General features: G+C 51.1%; 3 protein-coding genes across 6 annotated transcripts; 2 read left to right on the forward strand and 1 right to left on the reverse strand.

Moving 5' to 3' along the window:
- The first annotated feature begins 5,160 nt into the window (after positions 1-5,160).
- Positions 5,161-7,980, forward strand: LOC114497973 (phosphoglycolate phosphatase). Its single transcript, XM_028513993.2, has 2 exons — positions 5,161-5,877; positions 5,978-7,980. Exons 1-2 carry the CDS (start codon positions 5,238-5,240, stop codon positions 6,301-6,303), a joined length of 966 nt encoding a protein of 321 aa, XP_028369794.1. The 5' UTR covers positions 5,161-5,237; the 3' UTR covers positions 6,304-7,980.
- Positions 7,981-8,729: 749 nt separating this feature from the next.
- Positions 8,730-14,913, reverse strand: MLST8 (MTOR associated protein, LST8 homolog). Of its 4 annotated transcripts, none has more exons than XM_028514936.2 (9): positions 14,848-14,913; positions 13,684-13,858; positions 13,453-13,504; positions 13,207-13,369; positions 12,714-12,789; positions 12,480-12,632; positions 11,486-11,610; positions 11,184-11,347; positions 8,730-11,055 (listed from the first exon to the last, which is right to left on the reverse strand). In XM_028514936.2, the coding sequence occupies exons 2-9, from the start codon at positions 13,810-13,812 to the stop codon at positions 10,937-10,939; spliced, it is 981 nt and encodes a 326-aa protein (XP_028370737.1). In that variant the 5' UTR covers positions 13,813-13,858; positions 14,848-14,913; the 3' UTR covers positions 8,730-10,936. The 4 variants fall into 4 exon arrangements, with proteins under 4 accessions (XP_028370737.1, XP_028370740.1, XP_035876918.1 ...); XM_028514939.2 differs by having other exon boundaries at positions 14,695-14,900; XM_036021025.1 differs by having other exon boundaries at positions 10,798-11,055; positions 14,562-14,900.
- On the forward strand, positions 8,997-10,644 carry BRICD5 (BRICHOS domain containing 5). The gene is made up of 6 exons (XM_028514954.2): positions 8,997-9,047; positions 9,222-9,344; positions 9,555-9,710; positions 9,795-9,896; positions 10,159-10,248; positions 10,630-10,644. Exons 1-6 carry the CDS (start codon positions 8,997-8,999, stop codon positions 10,642-10,644), a joined length of 537 nt encoding a protein of 178 aa, XP_028370755.2.
- Positions 14,914-21,267: the final 6,354 nt, after the last annotated feature.

Below are 21,267 nucleotides of genomic sequence, written 5' to 3' on the forward strand. Positions count from 1 at the left end.
ACAGTCAGATACAGAAGGTCACCTCCCTAGAGATAATATCTAGGCCTCAGTTGTATTTCAGCTCCAGACCTATAAAAGCAACCAAAACAGGCTGGTGACTCCAGGCCCAGCTGCAGTAGCTAATGGAGCTGGGCCTGGCCCTGGTGCTGACCAATCAGTAGAGACCACAACTCTAAAAGGGCACACCTGGAAAAGCTGATGAATATTTTATTGAGATAAAATAACCCAAGACCCAGCTAGCTCGTGATCTCCCTCTGGGCAACACACCCACACCTTTCCCTTTCCCCTTTTCTGCCCCTACAGGCATGCATCTCCTAAACTCGAAGAAAATCTACGAGACATGCAACCAGGAGAGCAAACAGCAATGGCAGCTCATCCCGGCCTAACCCTCTGAACTTGTCTGCATGACCCCCTTATTCTCTGACTTCTCAGTGAGCCAAAGTAGCCCTTCCTAGTCTATTTCCTGTTGCTTCTATCCTAGGCCCTTCCTTGTTTCATTGTCCCCAGCTTTAATAAAAGTGCTCTCATAGTCACCTGGACTCGTGAAATCTTTCTTGCACTAGTGAAGTCATGAATCCACATAATCCAGGCTAGCCGTAGGCAGACCAGTCTGGGCCCAGTCCCCTTTCTGATAACAACTCCTTTTTATGGCTAAATAATAATCCATTATATGGATACATCACTTTATTCATTCATTACATTTGAGTTGTTTCCACCTTTTCTACTATGCCAGGGTAACAACGAAGTAGCTTTCTGCAAGGATCATGCTCACCATTGCAGGGCTTTAAGCAGAGCGGGTGACAGTCAGCCTTTCAGAAGGATCCCTCTGACTGCTGTGCACAAAAAGGACCTTGGGGCCACAACAGGTACAGGAAGATTCATGATGGATGGTTTCTGAGGAACAAACAGGAGAAGCAGGTGGTGGCTTGTGGAGCACATAGGATCTGGGAGGCTTCTGGAAAGGGAGGACCAGGAGGGCACCTCACGTGATCATGTGCTGAGGAGTAATAAGGAAGTTAGCTAGCATCAGAGAGGCAGGGGAAGCCTGAAACACACACCCCCACTCCGAAAACTGGTGTGGGGAAGAATTTCAAAGTCAGGACAGCTGGGTGTAGATGGACACGAGGAAGAGCTGGCCCAGGTAGACAGAGAGCTAGCCCTGCTATGTGCTCCAAAGTCTGTGGAAATGAGTTGTCATGCGGCAGGCCAGAGCTCCTGACTGGTTACTCCCTGGGGATCGGGAAAGTTTATCCTGATGGCTGAGCCCTGGGCCCTGCCTCAGCTGGAGCCCAGGCAGACCAGCAGACACAGGAACAGACAGGCCTGAGCTCACCGGAAAGCAGACTGGCCATGGAAAGGTAGGGAAGCCAGAGTTACGCTTCCCCCAGATAGCCTCTTTTTCATTCTGCCCTCAGCTTGGGCTCCTACTGCACACTGTGTTCTACAGTCAATATTGTGTTGACTTTTTGTGGCCAGAGCCTGAGGGGAATGCCATCATCCTTTATGATGGCTGTTCAGTCTCCATTCCCTGGATGTACTTTTATTTAACCAGTCCCATGTTGAATATTAAGTTGCATACAATTTTTTTTTTTTTTTTTTTTGCCACTGGAGTCTTTTTTCAATGACCTCTTTTTTGGCTTGGCTCCTCAGAAGTGGTAATTTCTGTGAAAATTCAGATTCAATAGCCACTTCGATTTTCTAATACTATTCAAATCCAGCCCTGGCTGGTGTGGTTCAGTGGATTGAGTAATGACCTGTGAACCAAAGGGTCACTAGTTCAATTGCCAGTCAGGGCATGTGCCTGGATTGTGGGCTAGGTCCCCAGCAGGGGCTGTGTGAGAGGCAACAACACATTGATATTCCTCTCCCTTTCTTTCTCCCTCGCTCTCTCTCTAAAAAATAAATAAATAAAATCATTAAATCCATGCAACATTATCAAGATTAAATAGTGTTGTCCTTACACCACCTACACCCATGCCCCACTCTGCTTGCAGTAGGGCTTTCCTGCTTGGTGGGACCCGGCGCCATCTATTAGCATGTATAAACTGAGCACCTACTGTGTGTTGGGGACACATCATGATTGTGATGTACACCTTTTTCACCCAGTCAGGGCAGCTCACCTAAGGTCAGTCTTCAATAAATGGCACCGGCCCTTCTAGCCTTCTCCGGAACATTGTCCACAACCGTCCACTCTAGCTCAATACAGACTGTCCCACCTCTCCCGCTATGCCAGCTCAGTCCCTACAACCTACAAGGGATGTTAAAGTAAACAGATGCGGCAGAGCTTGGCTTTGGGGTAAACTGAGTTTAATCCTGACTCTGCAGTGTCCAGCTGGTGACTCTCTGTAGCTTGGTTTCCTCATCTATAAATTAGGGTACTAAGAGCCCCTGCCTCTCAGAGCTGTCCTGTGGTTCCAACGAGATAATGCAGGTAAGGAGCAGCCCTCAGTGCGTGGGTGCTTACTGAGTGCCCGGTAAACCAAGGCTACTGGGCAAGTAATGTACGAGCCAGCCCATGGCTGGACAGCAGCAGTGTTTCCCACTCTGGCCAGTTTACCACCTACAGTGGATGTTTCTGGGAGCTTAAAGTGGGGTTGTGATCTTTTGTCAAATCCAGTTCTTCCCAAGGGTCAGCTCCACCACCAAAACTGAGTGGGAAGACACAGGGAGGAAGGTGCTCCCCTCTTGGGTGGTGGGAGCACCAGGCAGGAACACTTTGCATATTCTGCCTTTGTGGACGATGGCCCTGCCCTTCAGGGGTTCCCAGGCCAGCAGAGACTAACAGAAACAGGGCCTTAAAGGAACTGAGGTCACTGGTTTTACCGAACGGGCATGGGGGTTAGGTGGAGGTGCAGAGAAAACTTTATGGAGATGTGGGGCCTAAGAGAGGAGCAGGGTTTTGATACAGAAGTTTGGGGGCCTGGACCACTTGGCATAGGGCAGGTTCTCAGGAAACTAAGGCCCGTTATTGTTCTGCCACCTAGTTCTACCGAAAGTAATAATATTAGCTGTGGAAAAACATCACCAGGCATTAGAGGAGAGTTAGGTCCAACCTCAGTTCAGGAACCTTGGTACTTGAGTTTGGCTTGAAAGAATTCAGAGCTAAAGAATTCATAGTACAAGAGTATTTAGAAAGTTACAGAGGCCCCGGCAGGTGTGGCTCAGTGGATTTAGCACCGGCCTGCAAACCAAAGAATCACTGGTTCAATTCCCAGTCAGAAATGCCTGGGTTGTGGGCATGGTGTCCAGTGGAGGACAAGTGAAAGGCAACCACACATTGATATTTCTCTCCCTCTCTTTCTCCCTCCCTTCCCCCTCTCTAAAAATAAATAAATAAAATCTTTAAAAATAAAAAAGAAAGTTACAAAGATAGTAGAAAGGCCCTTGGACCTTAGGAGAGAGAGAGAGAGATCTGCTGCCTAGAAAGACAAAGAGGGAGGAGAGGCACTGGCTGATGTGCTCCGGAAGAAAAGAGCAAACCCTGGAGAAAAGAAGGGGTGGGGAAAGCTGATGGCAGGCTCCATAGAGAGAGGAGTCAGGGAGAATCTCAACAGAATATCAGCTTTCCTGTTGCGTCTCCTAAGTGTTGTGGTCTGCACTGATTGGCGCCAGGGAACGGAGTCATCAGTCATTGCAGTGGTCCTTGATCAGCCTTGGCATTGTTCTGCCTGGATTTACTGCTTTTCTGGGCCTGGAGCTGAAACACAGCTGAGGCCTAGATGACATCTCCAGGGGTTAATGCTTAAGGTGGTGGTCCTGCAAGGGCTTATATTGAATAGCTTTGCCATTGCTAGGCACTCAGGGTCACCCTGGTGACCCTCTGCATCTGGCCCATAGTTCCTGCTCTGCTCATGCCTACCTGTCTACTACAATATGGAGAAACACACACCTACCCTGTGAACTAGCAATTCACTCCTAAGTACAGACCCAAAAGAAGTATCTATGTCCACAAAAGCATGTGTAGGAACAAGAATGTTCATATTGGGCATTATTTACAGTAGCACCAAAGTGGAAACTACCCGAGTGTCCATCAACTGGAGAATACATCAATAGGGGTATAGTTTTCCGATGGCCCACGTGGCAATTAAAACGAAACAAAAACACTTGGAAGCACTTCACAGACATTATATTGATCCAAAAAAGCAAGACCCTGAAGAGTACACGCAGTAAGACCTTGTTTTAAAGATGGTCTAGAACAGGCAAAAGAGTCTATGATAGAAGTCGGAAGAGGTTGGGGGCAGGGTATCTACTATTGGCTGGATGGGGGTATGAGTGGCCTTTGTGGAGTGACGGGAATATTCTACATCTTGATCTGGGTTGTGTTTACACAGGTATACAGGTATGTAAAAATTCCATCAAGCTACACACTTAAGATTTATGCACTTTGCTGTACATTACAGCTCAATAAAAGATAATAACCTAACAATAACGATGATGGTCGAAATCAATTATTAAGTGCTGTGTTTTGGGCGGTGTCCTTCTCTTAGTCCCTAATCCCACTGCCTTGTATAATAGTTAATCATTCATAAAACCACTAAGGCAAAGGGAAAGCATTTTTGCAAAGGACTGGAAATAACGCAAGCATTGTCTGGAAGGACCCTCGAGCTGGCTCTCAGGACTGGCCATAATCTGTCCGCGCACTGACACCGAGTCCAGTGCGGAGGGCACTGTCCGGCACAGCCCAAGCAAACAGCCCAAGCAAAGGTGAGGATGTGACTATCTCCCAAACGCAAGACCGCCAGGACCCTACAGCGTTCCTGCGGCGAGCCCCGCAATAGGGGAGAAAAACCCGCCAACCAATAGCATGCCCGGCCCATGGTCACTCGATTAAGGATTTCCGTCACCTAGGCTGACCGCGCCTCCAATGAGCGAGCTGTCCAAAGAGATGTCCAATAAGCAGCGGCCTTATGTCCTGCGCCGGCTCTGCGGCCTCCCAGCGTTTCCGCAGTGAATGCTCCACTCTGAATGCCGGTTGGCTCAGTGCCAGCCAATCATCGGAGCGTCCCTGGCCCCGCAGCCAATGGCCATCAGTTTCCCTGAGCCCGGCCGTTTAGGTTGGCGCTGAGCTCCCTCAACCCGTGGTAGGCAAGGGTGGATTGGCGCAGTCAGTGCCCAATGGGTGGTGCGCGTGAGGTGGAGGGGGCCAATGAGCACGGCGTGGGCGGAGCGAGCACGGCGGCGGGCGTCTGTGAGGAGCGGCCGGTGACTGCCGGTGGCGGTGACGGTAGAGGGCGGCCATGGCACAGCCGGAGGCCGGCGGCGATGACCCTCGCTGCGTGCGGCTGAGCGCCGAGCGGGCCCAAGCGCTGCTGGCCGACGTGGACACGCTGCTGTTCGACTGCGACGGCGTGCTGTGGCGAGGTGAGACGGCCGTGCCTGGGGCGCCTGAGGCCCTAACGGCGCTGCGGGCCTGTGGCAAGCGCCTTGGCTTCATCACCAACAACAGCAGCAAGACCCGTGAGGCCTACACCGAGAAGCTGCGGCGCCTGGGCTTCGGTGGCCCCGCGGGACCCGGCGCCAACCTCGAGGTCTTTGGCACGGCCTACTGCACCGCGCTCTATCTGCGCCAGCGCCTGACCGGCGCCCCGGCTCCCAAGGCCTACGTGCTGGGCAGTGCGGCCCTGGCCGCGGAGCTGGAAGCCGTGGGCGTCGCCTGCGTGGGCGTGGGGCCGGATCCCCTGGAGGGCGACGGCCCTGGCGCCTGGCTGGACGCGCCACTGGAGCCCGACGTGCGTGCTGTTGTGGTGGGCTTCGACCCGCACTTCAGCTACATGAAGCTCACCAAAGCCGTGCGCTACCTGCAGCAGCCTAGCTGTCTCCTGGTGGGCACCAACATGGACAACCGGCTCCCGCTCGAGAACGGCCGCTTCATCGCGGGTCCGTGCGCCCTGGGGGCGGGAGGTTGGAGGTTGGGCGGCGGGCCCCTCCGGTCCTCTGACCCCGGGCGCTGTCCTCCCCTTCCCTCTCCGCCCCGCAGGTACAGGTTGTCTGGTCCGAGCCGTGGAGATGGCCGCCCAGCGCCAGGCCGACATCATAGGGAAGCCCAGCCGTTTCATCTTCGACTGCGTGTCCCAAGAGTACGGCATCAACCCTGAGCGCACCGTCATGGTGGGAGATCGCCTGGACACAGACATCCTTCTGGGTGTCAGCTGTGGCCTGAAGACCATCCTGACCCTCACCGGAGTGTCCACTCTGGAAGATGTGAAGAGTAATCAGGAAAGTGACTGCATGTCTAAGAGGAAAATGGTTCCTGACTTCTATGTTGACAGCATAGCCGACCTTTTGCCTGCCCTTCAAGGTTAAAGATTTAGCGTCTTTAAGCTACAGAATAAAAAAAATTGAAAACCACTTAACCAAATTAATAGGTGAGGCTTAAGCTCTTGATTAGCTACGTGGCTTCAAAGAGTATACTTGGAGTTAAGCAAAAGCACTAGTTAACCTTGTAAGTAAATGTTTGGTGGGCAATTTTGTTACAGACCTTTAAAATTTTAAGATGCACTTTTAAACTTGGAGGGCATTGTGGGGGTCCTGGGCCTTGGTTGCTGGTAGCAAGAGCAGGCTTTGCATCTGTCCTTGATTCAGATAACCTAAGGGCCTGCTGATGGGACTGAGATGTCACGTATTTTATTGAAAATTTCATTCAGGGATCAAGCCTCCTTGCAGGGCAAAGGGGAGAAGGGGCTGATTATTTTGACTGTCACAGGAAGCTTGTACACACCAACGCGTGGCCCCATTGGTGTGGTCATCAGTAGAGGAACCTGCTGATGTATTGCAGCTCCTGCCTTGCCTGCAGGGTGGGAGTGGAGGAAGGGGCTGCCCCTCAGTAGTGTCTCCCTGTTCTTGAGGTGTGGGGTGCAGCCCTCACCATTACCCCACACTTCCTTAAAAACCACTCTGATTTCATAATTGAGTGTTTGTTGTGTTTCAAATGCTCAGGGCTGCCACTCCTTATACATGACTGTGCAGCTCTGTGCACTCAGTCCAGATAAAGCTCGGCTTTCTCAAATGTGCATTTAAACCCAAATGACATGGACTGAGCATATTGGCTGAGTGGCCAGAAGGGCATGGATGCCTTTGCTGAACTTTGGCCTGCTGTTTAGGAAGCTCAGAGCAGCTTTATCACCAAAAATTATTTTTTTAAACCTTTGAACAACTTTATCAAGGGGTGGAATTTAATCTTAAGTGTGTTAATAGCTGTGCTCTGTCCTTAGGGCATAAATCCTACTGAAGAAATCTCAGTACCCTGCAGCCAAGCCAGAAGCAGGGTTAAAGTTTTGTGCAAGCCAAGGAATGCCTCCTACCCAGGCTGCCCTCTGGGGAAGAAAAAGTCCCCAAGAACAGGAAAATGGTTCCTGCAAAGCATCCAATCTCTTCCTGTCTTCCTGTACCCTTGGTTGGGTGGGGGTTGGGTACCAATCATCCATGAGGCCAACTGTCTTGGCTCTGGAGTCCTTTGTCAGTGGCCAGTTGGAGGACTGGCCTTTTCTGCCTGTTCCTTAAATTGCTGACCTTTGGCAACAGGCCTTGTAAGCAGACTCTCCAGCTGCACTTGTAGGGTAGAGCCTGGGAAGCTGTTCCTTTGGGCCAGCTCCTTTCTGGTGCCTTGCCCTACAGCCTGTGGCGTCTGCTTACAGCCTGTGGCTTTTCTCCTAGCCCCAGAGTCACAGCACTCTTGCTCGTTCTCTAAGAGTTCTCAGAAATAAAGGGTATCCCAAGCCTTTAGCTCCTCTCAGGCCTGGAGTGTCTGGGGTTTGGACTTTGCCATGGGGAAACAGCAGCACAGGCGGTGCCTATGAGGTTAGCGGTGCTGATGTTGACTCTGTGAGGTTAGCTCAAGGTGGGTTTTGAGATTGAGCAGGCCTGTCAGGGCGTTGTTGCACACAGCAGGTGCAGTAGCCAGCAACACCTTCCTCTTCTACGCCCCATCTCTGCCCTTATTGCACTGTGTGAATCCAAATGCATATTAAACTCTCAAACCCATGCTGACTAGCGTTCCTTGCTCTCGCCTTGACAGTAGCCTTCACACAAGAGGCTGCAGCTGTCTAGCCTTAGTGTGGGTGAGGGGTGGGAGGATTTAGTTGAAGGCCATTCTGGGATTTCAGTTCTAGAGCTAGAAACCAAAGCCCATCTCAGACTCATTACAGAGGGACAGCTTCTGAAGATCCAGGAAAAATGAGGCACAAAGCAAAACCACAGTAGGAAAGGCCTCTTGGTTATGACACCCATATTTTGAAAGCTACCAGAGTCAGGGGAGCCCTGTTGCAGTCCAGTGTCAAGTGGCCAGGGATGCAAGCTAGAAGCACAGTTCGATTAGAGAAAACCATGCTGGACGGGGCAGGGGCTGGTGGGCACGAAGGCTGACCTAACCATCCCAGGGCATGAGGGAGGTTCAAGTAGGCTACCTTTGCCATCCTGGTCTCACACATGCTCTGTGGGATGCTAGGCAACCCATGCTGTATTGGGGGGCTGGGAAGTGGCTGGGGTACATGCGGAGGGAAGTACAGTGGCAGAGCAGAGTCCAATACCAGTCTCATAGAACAAGTATTTATTGATGGTTTGCTGTGCCAGACCCTGTGCCCAGCCTTAGGAATCTGGAGGTAACATCGTAGGAGACTACAAACAGGCCTCTTTAGGAGAAATTAATCTACTTCCAACCAGACTAGAAAGTTACTCTTGCCAGGTCTGGTGGGCTGCTCTCCCTGACATTCAGCAGGTTTTGATTTCCATGATGGCCAAGCTCTACACCCTCCCAGGCTAATGTGCTGTCTGGCTAGCACAGGCCAGGCATCAGGAGAGCCCGACACAGTGACAAGCACCACCCCACTCCCCAGATGGAGTTGGGGAGGGCTGTCTTGGCTCAGGTAGCTGGGCTGGGAAGGAGGGTCAGGAGGGGAGGGGGCCAGGACGGTTGCTTGGCTCATCAGCGGCTCCTGAAGTTTCCCTGGCTGACTCCAAGGGGCTGTAGACAATCACTGCATTGTCACCAGGGCTGCATCATGGAGCAGGGAAGCTGCTGTGCAGAGGACCCCGGGCCTGGGTCTGTCAGGGTGAGTGCCTCCCACCACTAGTGCCCTCTCCTGCAACAAGACCTAGGGCATGCCCTGGACAGGGAATAAGAAGGCAGCACCCATTACCCACATCTCCTCAGCCCCTACTTTTCCCTGAGTCACTCTGCTCCCTGGTCTGTGGTCCAGGCCTCACTGACTGCAATGTGCCCCCAGGTGAAGACCAGGCCATGCCATGGGGGCTGGAGGGCCCTGGGCCTGCTGCTGCTGTTGCTGGCATTGGCCACTGCTGGGGCTGTGACTGGAGGGCTTCTTGGCTTCTCTCACAGCCCTCCCAAGGTGAGCCTCCTCAGGACCCAGGCAGGTGTAGGGGTGCAGATGGGAAGGTGGAGGAGAGACCAGCAAACCCAGCCCTACAGTGGAACCAGGGCTTAGCTGAGCTGACAAGGGGAGGACAGTGGGGGAGGGTAGAAGCCTTGAAACAAAGCTGGAGGAAGAGGGTTGAAGGCTGCCTTAGCCTGCCCAGCTGAGCTCTGGCTTCCCACTCAGCCACTGCTGCAGATGTTCCATCTGACCCACCCGAGCTCCAGGGTATACCGGTCCAACCAAACTGTGCAAGTGGACGTGGCCCAGAATGTGGCAACCATCAGGGTAACCCCGGCTCAGAGCAACCGCAGCTGGGCAGTGCTGTTCGATGGGCAGAGCGTGAGTTGGCTGGTGGGGAGAAAGAGGGTCGCTGCCCAAAGGCATTCAGGTGGACCTGTCTTACCTGCCTGCCTGCCTCCCCAGGGCTGTGTCTGTTACCGCCCTGCGGAGCACCGGGCCTGCTTCCTCCACCTGATGGAACCCAGAGATCGCAAGACCCTGCAGCTCCTGGTGAACACCTCAAGGGTGAGCAGCCCCCGTACTCCCATGGCCAGGCTTCCCAGACCAGGGGCCAGACAAAGGGTCCTGTGTATAGCCTGGGCCCGGGGTGGGCTGAGGCTCTGGTTTCAGGGGAATAGAAGCTCTATCTTCCCTTTGCTGAGGCTGCTGACAAGAGCTGAGGGCGGGGCTGGCACAGTACTGGCATGTCCAGGGATTCATTAGCCCTGCCCAGCCAAAGGTAGTGCAAGTGTCCCTGGCCCATGGCCCAATAGAGCCTTCTCTGCAGGCCCAGGGGTCTCACAGCCCAACCCAGGACACCTACTATGCCCAGGAGCTGCTGGCAGTTCTCGGGAGCCGTGAGGTGGACCCTGCCCAGGTGGGAGCTTCAGTGCGGCACTTTTGCACAAAGACCCCCATTTATTGGGCCCATCGAGCAGAGGGTGAGTCGGGGTGGCTATATGGGGAGGCCTGGGCTCCCACGGATAGTCTGGGAGATGGGGAGGAGCCCTTTGGGGTTCACGGAGGCCCCTCCCTCCAGGGACCCAGAGGCAGCGACTGATCTACCTATGCATCGACATCTGCTTCCCAAGCAACATCTGTGTGTCAGTCTGCTTTTATTACCTCCCAGACTGAGCCCCCATCCTGCCCAGCTCCATAGGCCAGCCAGCTGGCTGGCCCTGTCATCAGTACCATGGAAGGCAGTCACTGGTGGGGGCTAATAAACCCCTCCACCTGGTCATGATTGTGTTCTCTGTAGCCTTGGGACACGTAACGGGTGGGGAGGGTGGGGAAGCACTGGCTTGGGGGTGGGCAGCAACCGGGCTGGCTTGGGTCAGCTCCCTGAGCCCTGTGCATCCAGATAAGTAACTAGGGGCTAAAAAAGCCCCCAGGTAGATCAGCCTGGCCAGTCTAGGCTGGCCAAGGGTATCAGGGAAAGTCAGTCAGGTGCAGCTAGCCTAGGCTGGTAGAGGTTAACCTCTGGGGTTCTCTCTGACTCGGCAGCTGAACAGTCATATCTAGCCAGTGCCACCTGATGGCTGCCTGCAATCCCAAGGGGGCACAGGTTAGCCCAACACACTGTCATTGAAGGCCAAGCAGACCACAGCTTTCTGGTGGCCACCGTACTCTCTCTTGATCTCTCCCGTCTCCACGCACCAGAGCCGGGCCAGGTTGTCAGAGGAAGCTGCAGGGAGGGAGGACATAGGCAGCAGCTCAGAATTTGGCCCCAGGCTGGGCCACTCTGGAGGCTGGCTTCCAAGTAGCAGGGAAGCTGAGCTAGTGGGGCAGAGAGGCAGGGTGGGTGGGACTCACCAGTGACAATGTACTGGGAATCCCCTGAGAAGGCGCAGCCCCACATCCAGCCTCGGGATGACTCTCCAGGGTTGCTGCTCTTGATGCTCAGCTCTGTCATCAGGGAGAAATTGGATGTCCTCCAAATCTTGCATGTCTGGTCAGCCGAGCAGGTGGCGAGGAGCCTAGGAGTGGGTATGAGGAGGTGGAGGTGTCATCAGCAGCCACCCCAACCTGCACCCCCTGCTGTCCACCAAATAGGTCCCGACCCATCAAGCCCCCAGTCCCAAGGATGTTCCTTCCCCCCCAACCCCCCCACACACGTGGAGTCTGGACTGAAGCGGCACTGTAGGGCATAGCGGGTGTGTGCTGGAATCTTGGTCTTGGGGATGAGCTGGGTCACCTCATCACCAATGCCCCCCGTCAGATTCCAAACGTAGCAGTTCCCCTGTTGGGTAGAAGGAAAGTCATGGGAGGACCAGAACTTCCAGTCTGACACGTGGGGAAAGATGCCCCAGCAGGCAGACTCAGGTGCAGGGGCCACCATCCAACACTGTGGCTGTACACAGGGAGTCTGGGGGCTGGGGACATATAGCAGGCACATCTGGTCTCGCCTGCAGGAAGCACCAGGGAGGCCTGTCCCCAACCAAGGTCTGTACCTGGGGGGCAGAGAGCAGGAGGCCGTGTCTAACCTTCCTGGAGGGTGCTGCTGGCCAACAGGAATGTTAAGAATGAGATGAGAGGAGGGCAGCCCAGAAAGGGAACAGCAGCACAAAGGCTCAGAGGAGAGCAGTCTGGGGATGTTGTGAGACCAATGATTTACTATACATTAAAGAGAGAAAATGAGTTCAGACAGGAGATCAGGAGCCAAACCACAGCATCTTGAGGCCATGGTGAGGAGCCATGATGCTAGGCCATAGCAGCATGGGATGTATGCAGGGGAACAATGCGATCAGGCTGGTACTGCTAAAAAATGCTCTGGTGGCAGAAAGAGAATGGATTGGAGGGGAGATCAGAGAGGAAGGAGGGAAGCCACAGAGGGGAGGAGACAAGGAAAACTTGGAGCCAGAAATGATGAGGTGGTAGGGACAGACTTGAAAAGTTCAGGAGATGGAATCTGCTGAGGGGGCTACAACAGGCAATGACAGACATCAGCTTGGCTTTGGTGGCTGAGTTGGAGCTGGAGCCCAGGAGAGGGGAGCAGGACTGTGGGGGAGGGGAAGGGGCCCGGGGGACATCTGGGGAGTAAGCCAACCTGTAGAGATTAAGGGAGATGAGGGAGCTGGTCACCCCCACTGCACCCACCCCAGGACTCACAGTGCTATTGACTGCTGCCATGTAGCTGGCATCTGGGTCAATGTGGGCAGATGTGATGGAGACCTCAGGCTCAGGAATCAGCTGCTCATTGTGGTCAGTTTTCAAGTCCCAGATGTGGATAGCGCCGCTCTGGTCACCTACAATTAGCTCTGCCTGGAGGGCAAGGGAGGTGAGGTAAGGAAGGGTCCCTGCCTCCATAGCCCCAGGGTGTCCAGCCCTATGCCTACCCCTCACCTGGTTGGGATGCAGGCACACACAGTTAATGGGCGCATTCACCTGGAAGATCCGCTGACACTGCAGGTTGCGGGACCTTTGGGGTGGGAGACATACACTGCCTGCAGGGATATGCTGTTGGTGTCCTACCCAGATGCCCTTTCCCTGGGCATTTAGCCTTGTCCCTCTGCTGATAGGAACTGCCCCACAGGAAATACTTGGGAGGTTTGGCACTCACAGGGGGCAGCCTGCAGCCGATGACTGACAGAAGGGGCATAAAGGCCAGTCCCTTGCCTCAGGGCAGGACTTACTCTTTAATACTTTGTGTGGCTTCATCCCTTCCCTAACCTGCTTTCCTCACTGCCCTCAATAAATCACCCACATAGGAAACCCTGTCTCAGCCTCTGCTGAGAGGAAACCCAGCTTAAGTCACTCTCCAGCCTGGCCCTCACCCCCACACACCCAGCACCCCCACATATCCAGGCAGTAGGCCTCTCTTGCCTGGCACCCATACCTGAGGTCCCAGATTCGAGCAGTGCAGTCCTCCCCACCCGTGTACATCCAGCGGCCGTCCTCATGGAAGCCCACAGACGCAATGTTCTTATTGACCCCGTCATAGCTGATGATGGGGTTGGGGTTATTGGAGTTGAGGTCATACATGCGGATGTGCTGGTAACCTGTGGGCACAGGCCAAACTGAAGTTAGGCTGTGCCTAGATCAACCCATCAGAGGTTAGGGGTCAGGTTGAGGGTACAGGTACCTGCAGCAGCAATCATGCTGCGGTCAGGCGTGATCTCCAGCGCATTCACCTGCTATGTCTATTAAGGAGGATGACCAGCAGACTCCTGGGGTCAGGGACCCTCAAGGCCACCACCATATGGCTCAGCTGCTGTTTTATGTTCCTGACCCAAGGCAAGACCTTTGTCCAAGCTGTTATCCCACTAGAGATCCTGTCCAGCACCACCCTGCCCACCTTCCCAGCAGAGGATACAGAATCCTGGTGCTGCACTGTGCGGGTGCAGATCCCGCTATGAGCCTGCCAAAACCGCACGGTGTGGTCATAGCCAGCAGTGGCCAAGATGACAGGGTCACTGCCCACAGTGCCTGGGGATGTGTTCATGCTGTGGCTTCTTGGAAGACTCAGCAGGGGTCAAAGTTCAGAGCATCTGAAAAAGAGAAAAGCGAGTATACTCTTCATGTCCTAAATCAGCGATTTTCAACCTTCTTTTAAAAAAGATTTTATTTCTTTTCAGAGAGGGGATGAGGGTAAAGAGATGAAGAGAAACATCGATGTGCAAGAGATACATTGACTAGTTGCCTCTCACATGCCCCCAACTGGGGACTTGGGCTATAACCCAGGCATGTGCCCTGACTGGGAATGGACCTGGCAGCGTTTCAGTTCACAGGCTGGCACTCAACCCACTGAGCCACACCAGCCAAGGCTTCAACCATTTTCATCTCATGGCAAATATAAACTAATTTTTAAAAGTCTGTGGTACACCAAAAAAATATATTTTTTGCTTATCTGACAAACAATAGGTATAATTTTGATTCATTCACACTGGACGGCTATTTGTGTTGGTTCTTGCCATTTTTTTTTAAATTTGACAATCTAAAGGAAAAAAGATCAGTGCACCTGACTAAATAGGTATTGCATGTTTTAGAAATTCTTGTGGCCCACCAGTTGAAAATCCATGTCCTAAACAGATTATAGTTCTACTCGGGGAGCTGATATGTAATATTCCCATTTTAGAGGTGCAGAAAGTGAGGCTCAATGAGATTCAGGGACACACGTGGCAACCATCCAGCGACAGCCTCCCAGCTACAAGGCGTGTGCTACTTTCCTGCCGGCCCCAGACACCACTTCACCCGCCGCCAGGGGGCAGTCACCCGGGACGTCACCCTGCCGCAGGGGCGGGCCACGCGTGCGCAAGGAGGCAGAAGGGCCAAAAGGGAAGCCGAGTGCAGCGGCTGCGCATGCGTAGCAGGCCGGCGGCTAGACCTGAAGGGAAGGGGCGTTCTGTGACTAGACCCTGGTGCTCCCCGGTGCTCCGCCGACAGTCCTAGCTCCGTCCCACCGGGCCAGCTTCCTCCGGTCGCGCTCTCCCGACCACACAGTAGCAACCCTCTAGCTCTCCTCCCGCGACCTCGGTACCTTACGGGCGACTCTGCGATCTGCTGCAGCCCAGGACGGCGAGCGGAGCCGGAATGAGTCGATAGTCTGAGGCCGAGCGTAGAGTTATCGATGGGCCTTTAGGACGACACCACGGGAGTACGGGGGGGTGGGTGGGACGAGACCAAAGTTATGGTGCTGGGGGCCCCTCTCGCATCTTTCCTCCGGAAAAACCTGTAGAGGCATTGGTGATCCCTAGTGCCGCGGAGTAGATGAACAAAAGCAGTGGTTCCAGCCTTCTCACTCGCCCACCCCACCCTCGTGAAAGGGCTATTTATTTTTCAGGCTTGGGTCTCGAGGCCAGGTTGCAGCACCCCCTCCATTCCCCCAGTCCCCTAGTCCCCATTCCGGCTAGGGATTCCCAGGTAAATTACCTAACGCTTAGTTACATTTGAATTCCAGACAAACAGCAATAACTTTTAAAATATATAAATATGTCCTAAATACTGCATGAAATAAACTAAAAAGTTACTCATTTGCCTACGTTAATTCAAATGTAACTAGACTTTCTGTAGTTTTATTCGCTAATTCCGGCAACCCTAGTCTGGGCCCTTACAAGCCTTTCTAGCTTTTTCCTGATCATTCCTCCGACTCAGCCCAGTGACCCCTCCAAAACTGGGTCCTTCATACTTTATTTCCCATTCCAGCTCTACCACACTCCACACACGTGGCCTTACCCTCTTTCACAGAAAAAAAGTCCTTAAGACAGGCTCTCCCACTGTTCTCACCACGCTTAAAATGCAGCTCCACCCCAACACGCTTCTATATCTGGCCCTTTGACCAACGCCACACCCCCTGCCCATCCAACTGGGCCCTGGGTCCCAGGAACCTTCCTTCCTGTACCCTCCCCAACTCCCTACTTCCTTCTCAGCCTTTAAACTTCACAAAAGAACCCAAAACTTTCCTTCCAGCCAGCACTCTGTCCTTCAAAGAGCTGTCTTTACTGCCTTGCTGGCTCCACATCCTCACTTCCCACTTACTCCTCTTGATGTCAGGTCTTTTCTCCCAGCTCACCAGTGAAAATGTCAAAAAGTCACTGCCCTTCTCACGCTGCCAGTCTCAGCTGATACTTTTCATTCCGCATCTGGACAAGGCTGCACAGTGGTTGACAGCCCTGCTCCTGAAAAGGTCCTGTTGCCTAACTTCTTATCAGACACTCAGGTCTCTCTCTGCCCCTAAAGGCTGGTGCCCTTCAGATGTCTTGTCTCCTTTCAAACCCACATTGTTCCGGGGGGGGGGGGGGGGGGTGTCCATTCTCCAGAGCTTCCAATACTACCACATCTGTGACAGCACCTTTCCCCATGGACACCTCCACTTTTCACAACCAAGACAATTCACCATAGACCTACCTCACTGTGTACCACTGGCCACTTGGGTGTTACACCTAGGTGTGATCCAGCCACATCCACCACCATCTCCCATAGCAGCCTCCTGACCTGCCCCCCCCCCCCCGCCACCCCCACCACTCTGGCCCTCCTTCAAGCTATTCTACACATTGCAAAGTGGTCTTTTAAAAACCTAAGTCTGAGCCCTGTTAGAAGCCTTCAGGGGTTTTCTGTCCCCCTCCAGACTTCCGTACTTGGCCACTGCAGAACCTGCAGCTTTCTCCCTTTCTCCGTTCCATAGGCCACTAGCTCCATTCTCCACCTGGCCAGAGTAGAAGGTTCCCTACCAGACACTCTCTTCTGAACCAATGCCTGCACCTTGGAGGCTTTTCCCTCCACGTCTTTTACCTGTTGAACTCCTGGTTTTCAGCAACTTTCATAGCATTTTGAGAGCTTATTCTGTAAGGGGCATTGTTTTAATTGAAATTCACACAATATGAAATTAACCATTTTCAAAATTTGTTTCACTTAGTACATTCACAAGGTCAGGCAACCACCACCTCTGCCTAGTCCCAGAACATTGTCATTACCACAGAAGAAAAACCTGCCCATTGTGCAGTCACTCCTCATTTTCCTCCCTTCTCAACCTTCCCTCTCAGACCCTCCCTCCCCAGCTCCTAGCAGCCATCAATCTACTTTCTGTCTCTAAGGATTTGCCCATTCTTTTTTTTTTAATTCCCATTTCCCCCACCCCTTCCCATTCTGCATCAGCTCATTTTCAGTCTGCTTCTGTTTTGTTTATTCATTTTTTTAGATTGACATATAAGTAAAATCAGGATATTTATTTTTCTTTTTCTGCCTTATTTCACTTAGCATATACCCTCTAGGTCCAAATGTGTTGTTGCAAATGACAAGATTTCACTATTTTTATGGCTGAATAATATTCCATTGTATATATTCCACATTTTCTTTATCTATTTGTTTATTAATGGACATCTAGGTTACTTGCATATCTTGGCTATTATTAGTAATGCTGCAATGAACATCGGGGAGCATATGTCTTTTCAAATTAGTGCTTTTGTTTTCGGTGTATAAATACCCAAAAGTGGAATTGCTAGGTCATATGGCAACTCTATTTTTAGTTTTTTGAGGAATCTCCATACTGTTTTCCATAATGGCTAAACTAATTTACAATCCCACCAACAGTGTAGAAGGGTTCCCTTTTCTCCACAAGTTGTCTATTGATTTATTGATGATAACTATTCTGACAGGTGTGAGGTTATATATCATTGTGGTTTTAATTTGAACTTCCCAAATCATTAGTGATGTTGAGCATCTTTTCATATGTCTGTTGGCCATCTGTATGCCCTGTTGGTGGAAATGTTTATTCATATCCTTTGCCCATTTTTAAAAATTATTTATTTATTTATTCTTAGAGATTTTATTTATTTTCAGAGAGAGGGGAAGGGAGGGAGAAAGAGAGGGAGAGAAATATCAGTGAACAAGAGAAACATCAATTGTTTGCCTCTTGCACACCCCCAACTGGGGACCTGACCAGAGACCCAGGCTTGTGCCTTGACTGGGAATCAAATCCATGACCTTTCAGTTCACAGGCCTGCAGTTAATCCACTAAGCCACACCAGCCAGGGCTAAAATTGTTATTTTTTTTATTATAGTTGACATTCAATATGATTTTGTATTAGTTTCAGGTGTTAGCATAGTGGTTAGATAATCATATACTTTACAAAGTAATCCCCCTCCTGAAATTTCAAGTACCCACCTGGCACCACAATAGTTATTACAATATTATTGACTATATTCCCTACGCTGTACTTTCATACCCCTGTGACTATTTTGTAACTATCATTTGTACTTCTTAATTCTTTTACCTTTTTCACCTACCTCTGCCCTATTTTAAATTGGATTGTTTACTTTTTTGGTGTTAAGTTGTTTGAGTTCCTTATATATTTAGGATACTAACGTTTTATCAGATGTACCATTTATGAATATTTTCTCCCATTCGGTAGGTTGTCTTTTCATTTTTTTTTAAAGATTTCATTTATTTAGTTTTAGAGAGAGGGAAGGAGAAAGAGAGGGAGAGAAACATCAATGTGTGGTTGCCTCTCACATGCCCCCTACTGGGATCCTGGCCTGAAACCCAGGCATATGCCCTGACTGGGAATTGAACCGACCAGGGAGCCTTTGGTTAGGTCGACACTCAATCCACTGAGCCACACCAGCCAGGGCTGTCTTTTCATGTTGTTGATGGTTTCCTTCACTGTCCAAAACTTTTTAGTGTTATATTTCCACTTGTTTATTTTTTCTTTTTCCCTTATTTTAGGAGACATATCCAAAAAGATACTGCTAAGAGTTTGTCCAAGAGATTACTGTCTGTGTTTTGTTCTAGGAGATTTTGGTTTCAGGTCTTACATTTGAGTCTTTAATCCAGTTTGAGTTTATTTTATATATGCTGTAAGAAAGTGGTCAAGTTTTCATTTTTTGTGTGTGTACCTGTCCAGTTTTCTCAGCACTACTTATTGAAGAGACTATCTTTACTTTGTTGTAGCTTTTTAGTGTACTTTGATATCAGGGAATATGACACCTTCCACTTTGTTTTTTTTCCCCAAGATTTTTTGGGCTATTCTGGACCTTCTGTGGTTCCATGAAAGCTTTAGAATTAGTTCAATTCTGAGAAGAATGACATTGGTATTTTAATAGGGATTGCACTGCATCTGTATCATCTGTATATTGCTTTAGATAGTAAGGACATTTTAACAATATTAATCCTTCCAAGTCATGAGCAAGGTATATCCTTCCATTTATTTGTATTTTCTTCAATTTCTTTTTCGAGTGTCTTAGTAGTTTTCAGAGTACAGCTCTTTTACCTTCGTGTTTAAATTTATTCTTAGGTATTTTATACTTGTTGATGCAGTTGAAAATGGGATTGTTTTCTTTTTATGAACTCTATTGGTGTATAGAAACACAGCAGATTTGTATATATTGATTCTGTATGCTACAACTTTACTAAATTCATTTATTAGTTCTAATAGTTTTTTTTAAGATTTTATTTATTTATTTTTAGAGAGAGGGGAAGGGAGGAAGAGGAGGAATGAAACATCAATGTGTGGTTGCTTCTCACACAGCCCCTATGGGGGACCTGGCCCACAACCCAGGCATGTGCCCTGACTGGGAATCGAAATACCTTAGGTTCACAGGCCAGCACTCAGTCCACTAAGCCACACCAGCCAGGGTGAAACATCAGTTTTTTTGTTCCACTTTCATATTCTTTGGTTGATTCTTGTATGTGCCCTGGCCGGGGATCGAACCACCACTTTGGCTTATTGGGACAAGGCTCTAATCAACTTCCTGGCCAGGGATTATTTAACTTCTCGAGGAACCACCAAATTGTGCTGAGCATTTTACTTACATTATGCATGAGGTCTTCACAGTTTCTCTGCCAAGGAGAACCCCCTCCCCACATTTTGAAGACAAGAATAATAAGGCTCAGAGATGAAGAGTCATGTGCCAAGGGGCACACCTCTGGAACGTGACAGAACCCATCCGGCTGGGCTCAGCTCTGGCTGAGGTGACTACTCTCTGGGTAGCCCCCACATCTCATATATCCTCCTCATCTTTCTCTGTAAGTACAGGAGGTGTACTGCTCCTGTAGGGCAGCTCTGGAAGTGGCAGATGAATATGCAGGCTCTGAAGACTGAAAGATGAAGAATCCTGTGAACCTGAGCACCTGAAAGATGTCCAGAGCAAATCAGCAAAGGAATCTGAGAGCAGGAGAGAGGGGTGGGGCTGAGGGAAGGTTGGAAGACTTGGCTAGGTGTCTGTGGGGCTCCGCCATGGGGCCAGGAGCTATTTGCCTTTTCTCTGGGGGCTCTGGGTAGAGTGTAGCATCCTTATATGTCTCATGCCTGGGGGTGACTGACAGACCAGGCCATTCTCCTCATCTAGCCTGAGCAGCTTCAGCATCCCCGCTGGGCAGGAAGGTGGGACACAACACATGGGTGCATCCCCTCTTATGTACCAAGCACCAGCTGAGTGCTTTACAAAGGTGGCAACTAGGAGAATGATAGAAACCATGGCAGCTAACACATGCTGTATGCTCCCAGCAGGCCATGGGGAGGGTACATTTCGTTATCCCCATTTTATACATAAGGAGCAGGGCACCAGATAGCGCCTGAGCAGTCAGTCACACAGCTGGTGGGCAGGAGCAGGGCTGGGCTTGCAGGTGGAGGCTGCTGTGCAGCTGGGAAGGGGGCCAGCCCAGGCTGCAGTGGAGTGGCCGCCAGCTCTACTCCAGGCCAAGCCTCAGCAATTCTGCTGGCTCAGTAGCCCCTCCTCCCAGGGATGAGATCGGAGGCCTGACTTCCTGGAAGGCTGCCCAAATCCTGCATCTCTGAATCCTAATCCCTCTACTGGATCAGCTAGCCGGCCCTGCAGCCCCCACCCCCAGGCTTGCGGAACCCCGGGCAGACATACATCTCTGTATTCATATAAATCCTCCCATCAGCCCTGGGCTGCAGGCAGAGCTGCTGGTCCATTTTACAGATGAGGCACCTGAGTGTCAGGAGCTTGTCCAAGGTCACTGGGCTGGCCAGCAGCAGATCTAGGACTTCCTGACCCTTCCTAGGGGGTTAGCCTTACCAGGCAGTGTGAATCTGCACAGCTCTCTTCCCAGATCTGTCCTGAAAGTAGACCACACAGCAAAGTGCCCATCCCTACGTGCGAGGAAGGCTAAGGGGTATAGATGGAGCTGGAGCTAGGCAAAGAGCAACAACAACAACAAAAAAGCTGCAGGCAGGGGCCAGTTCATTGCCCAGAGGAATCTGAGAATTCCAAATTGGTACTTGGCCTTTCAGGTCATAATGAAGGTCTATTTGTCAAGGTAGGACGATAGAATGTATTTAAATTAAATCAGGTTATTAGCATGATTTATAACATTTAAATATTTGGACATTCAGTGTGTGGGCCTCTGTTTGTACTCTGGCCCCAGGCCCTGCAAATGTTAGGCTCAGGCCAGAGTGGTTTACCTTAGTCAGCCAAAACAGAAATACTGGTAAGGATG

This window comes from Phyllostomus discolor, chromosome 3 (genome assembly GCF_004126475.2).
Source record: "Phyllostomus discolor isolate MPI-MPIP mPhyDis1 chromosome 3, mPhyDis1.pri.v3, whole genome shotgun sequence".
Lineage (NCBI taxonomy): Eukaryota > Metazoa > Chordata > Mammalia > Chiroptera > Phyllostomidae > Phyllostomus > Phyllostomus discolor.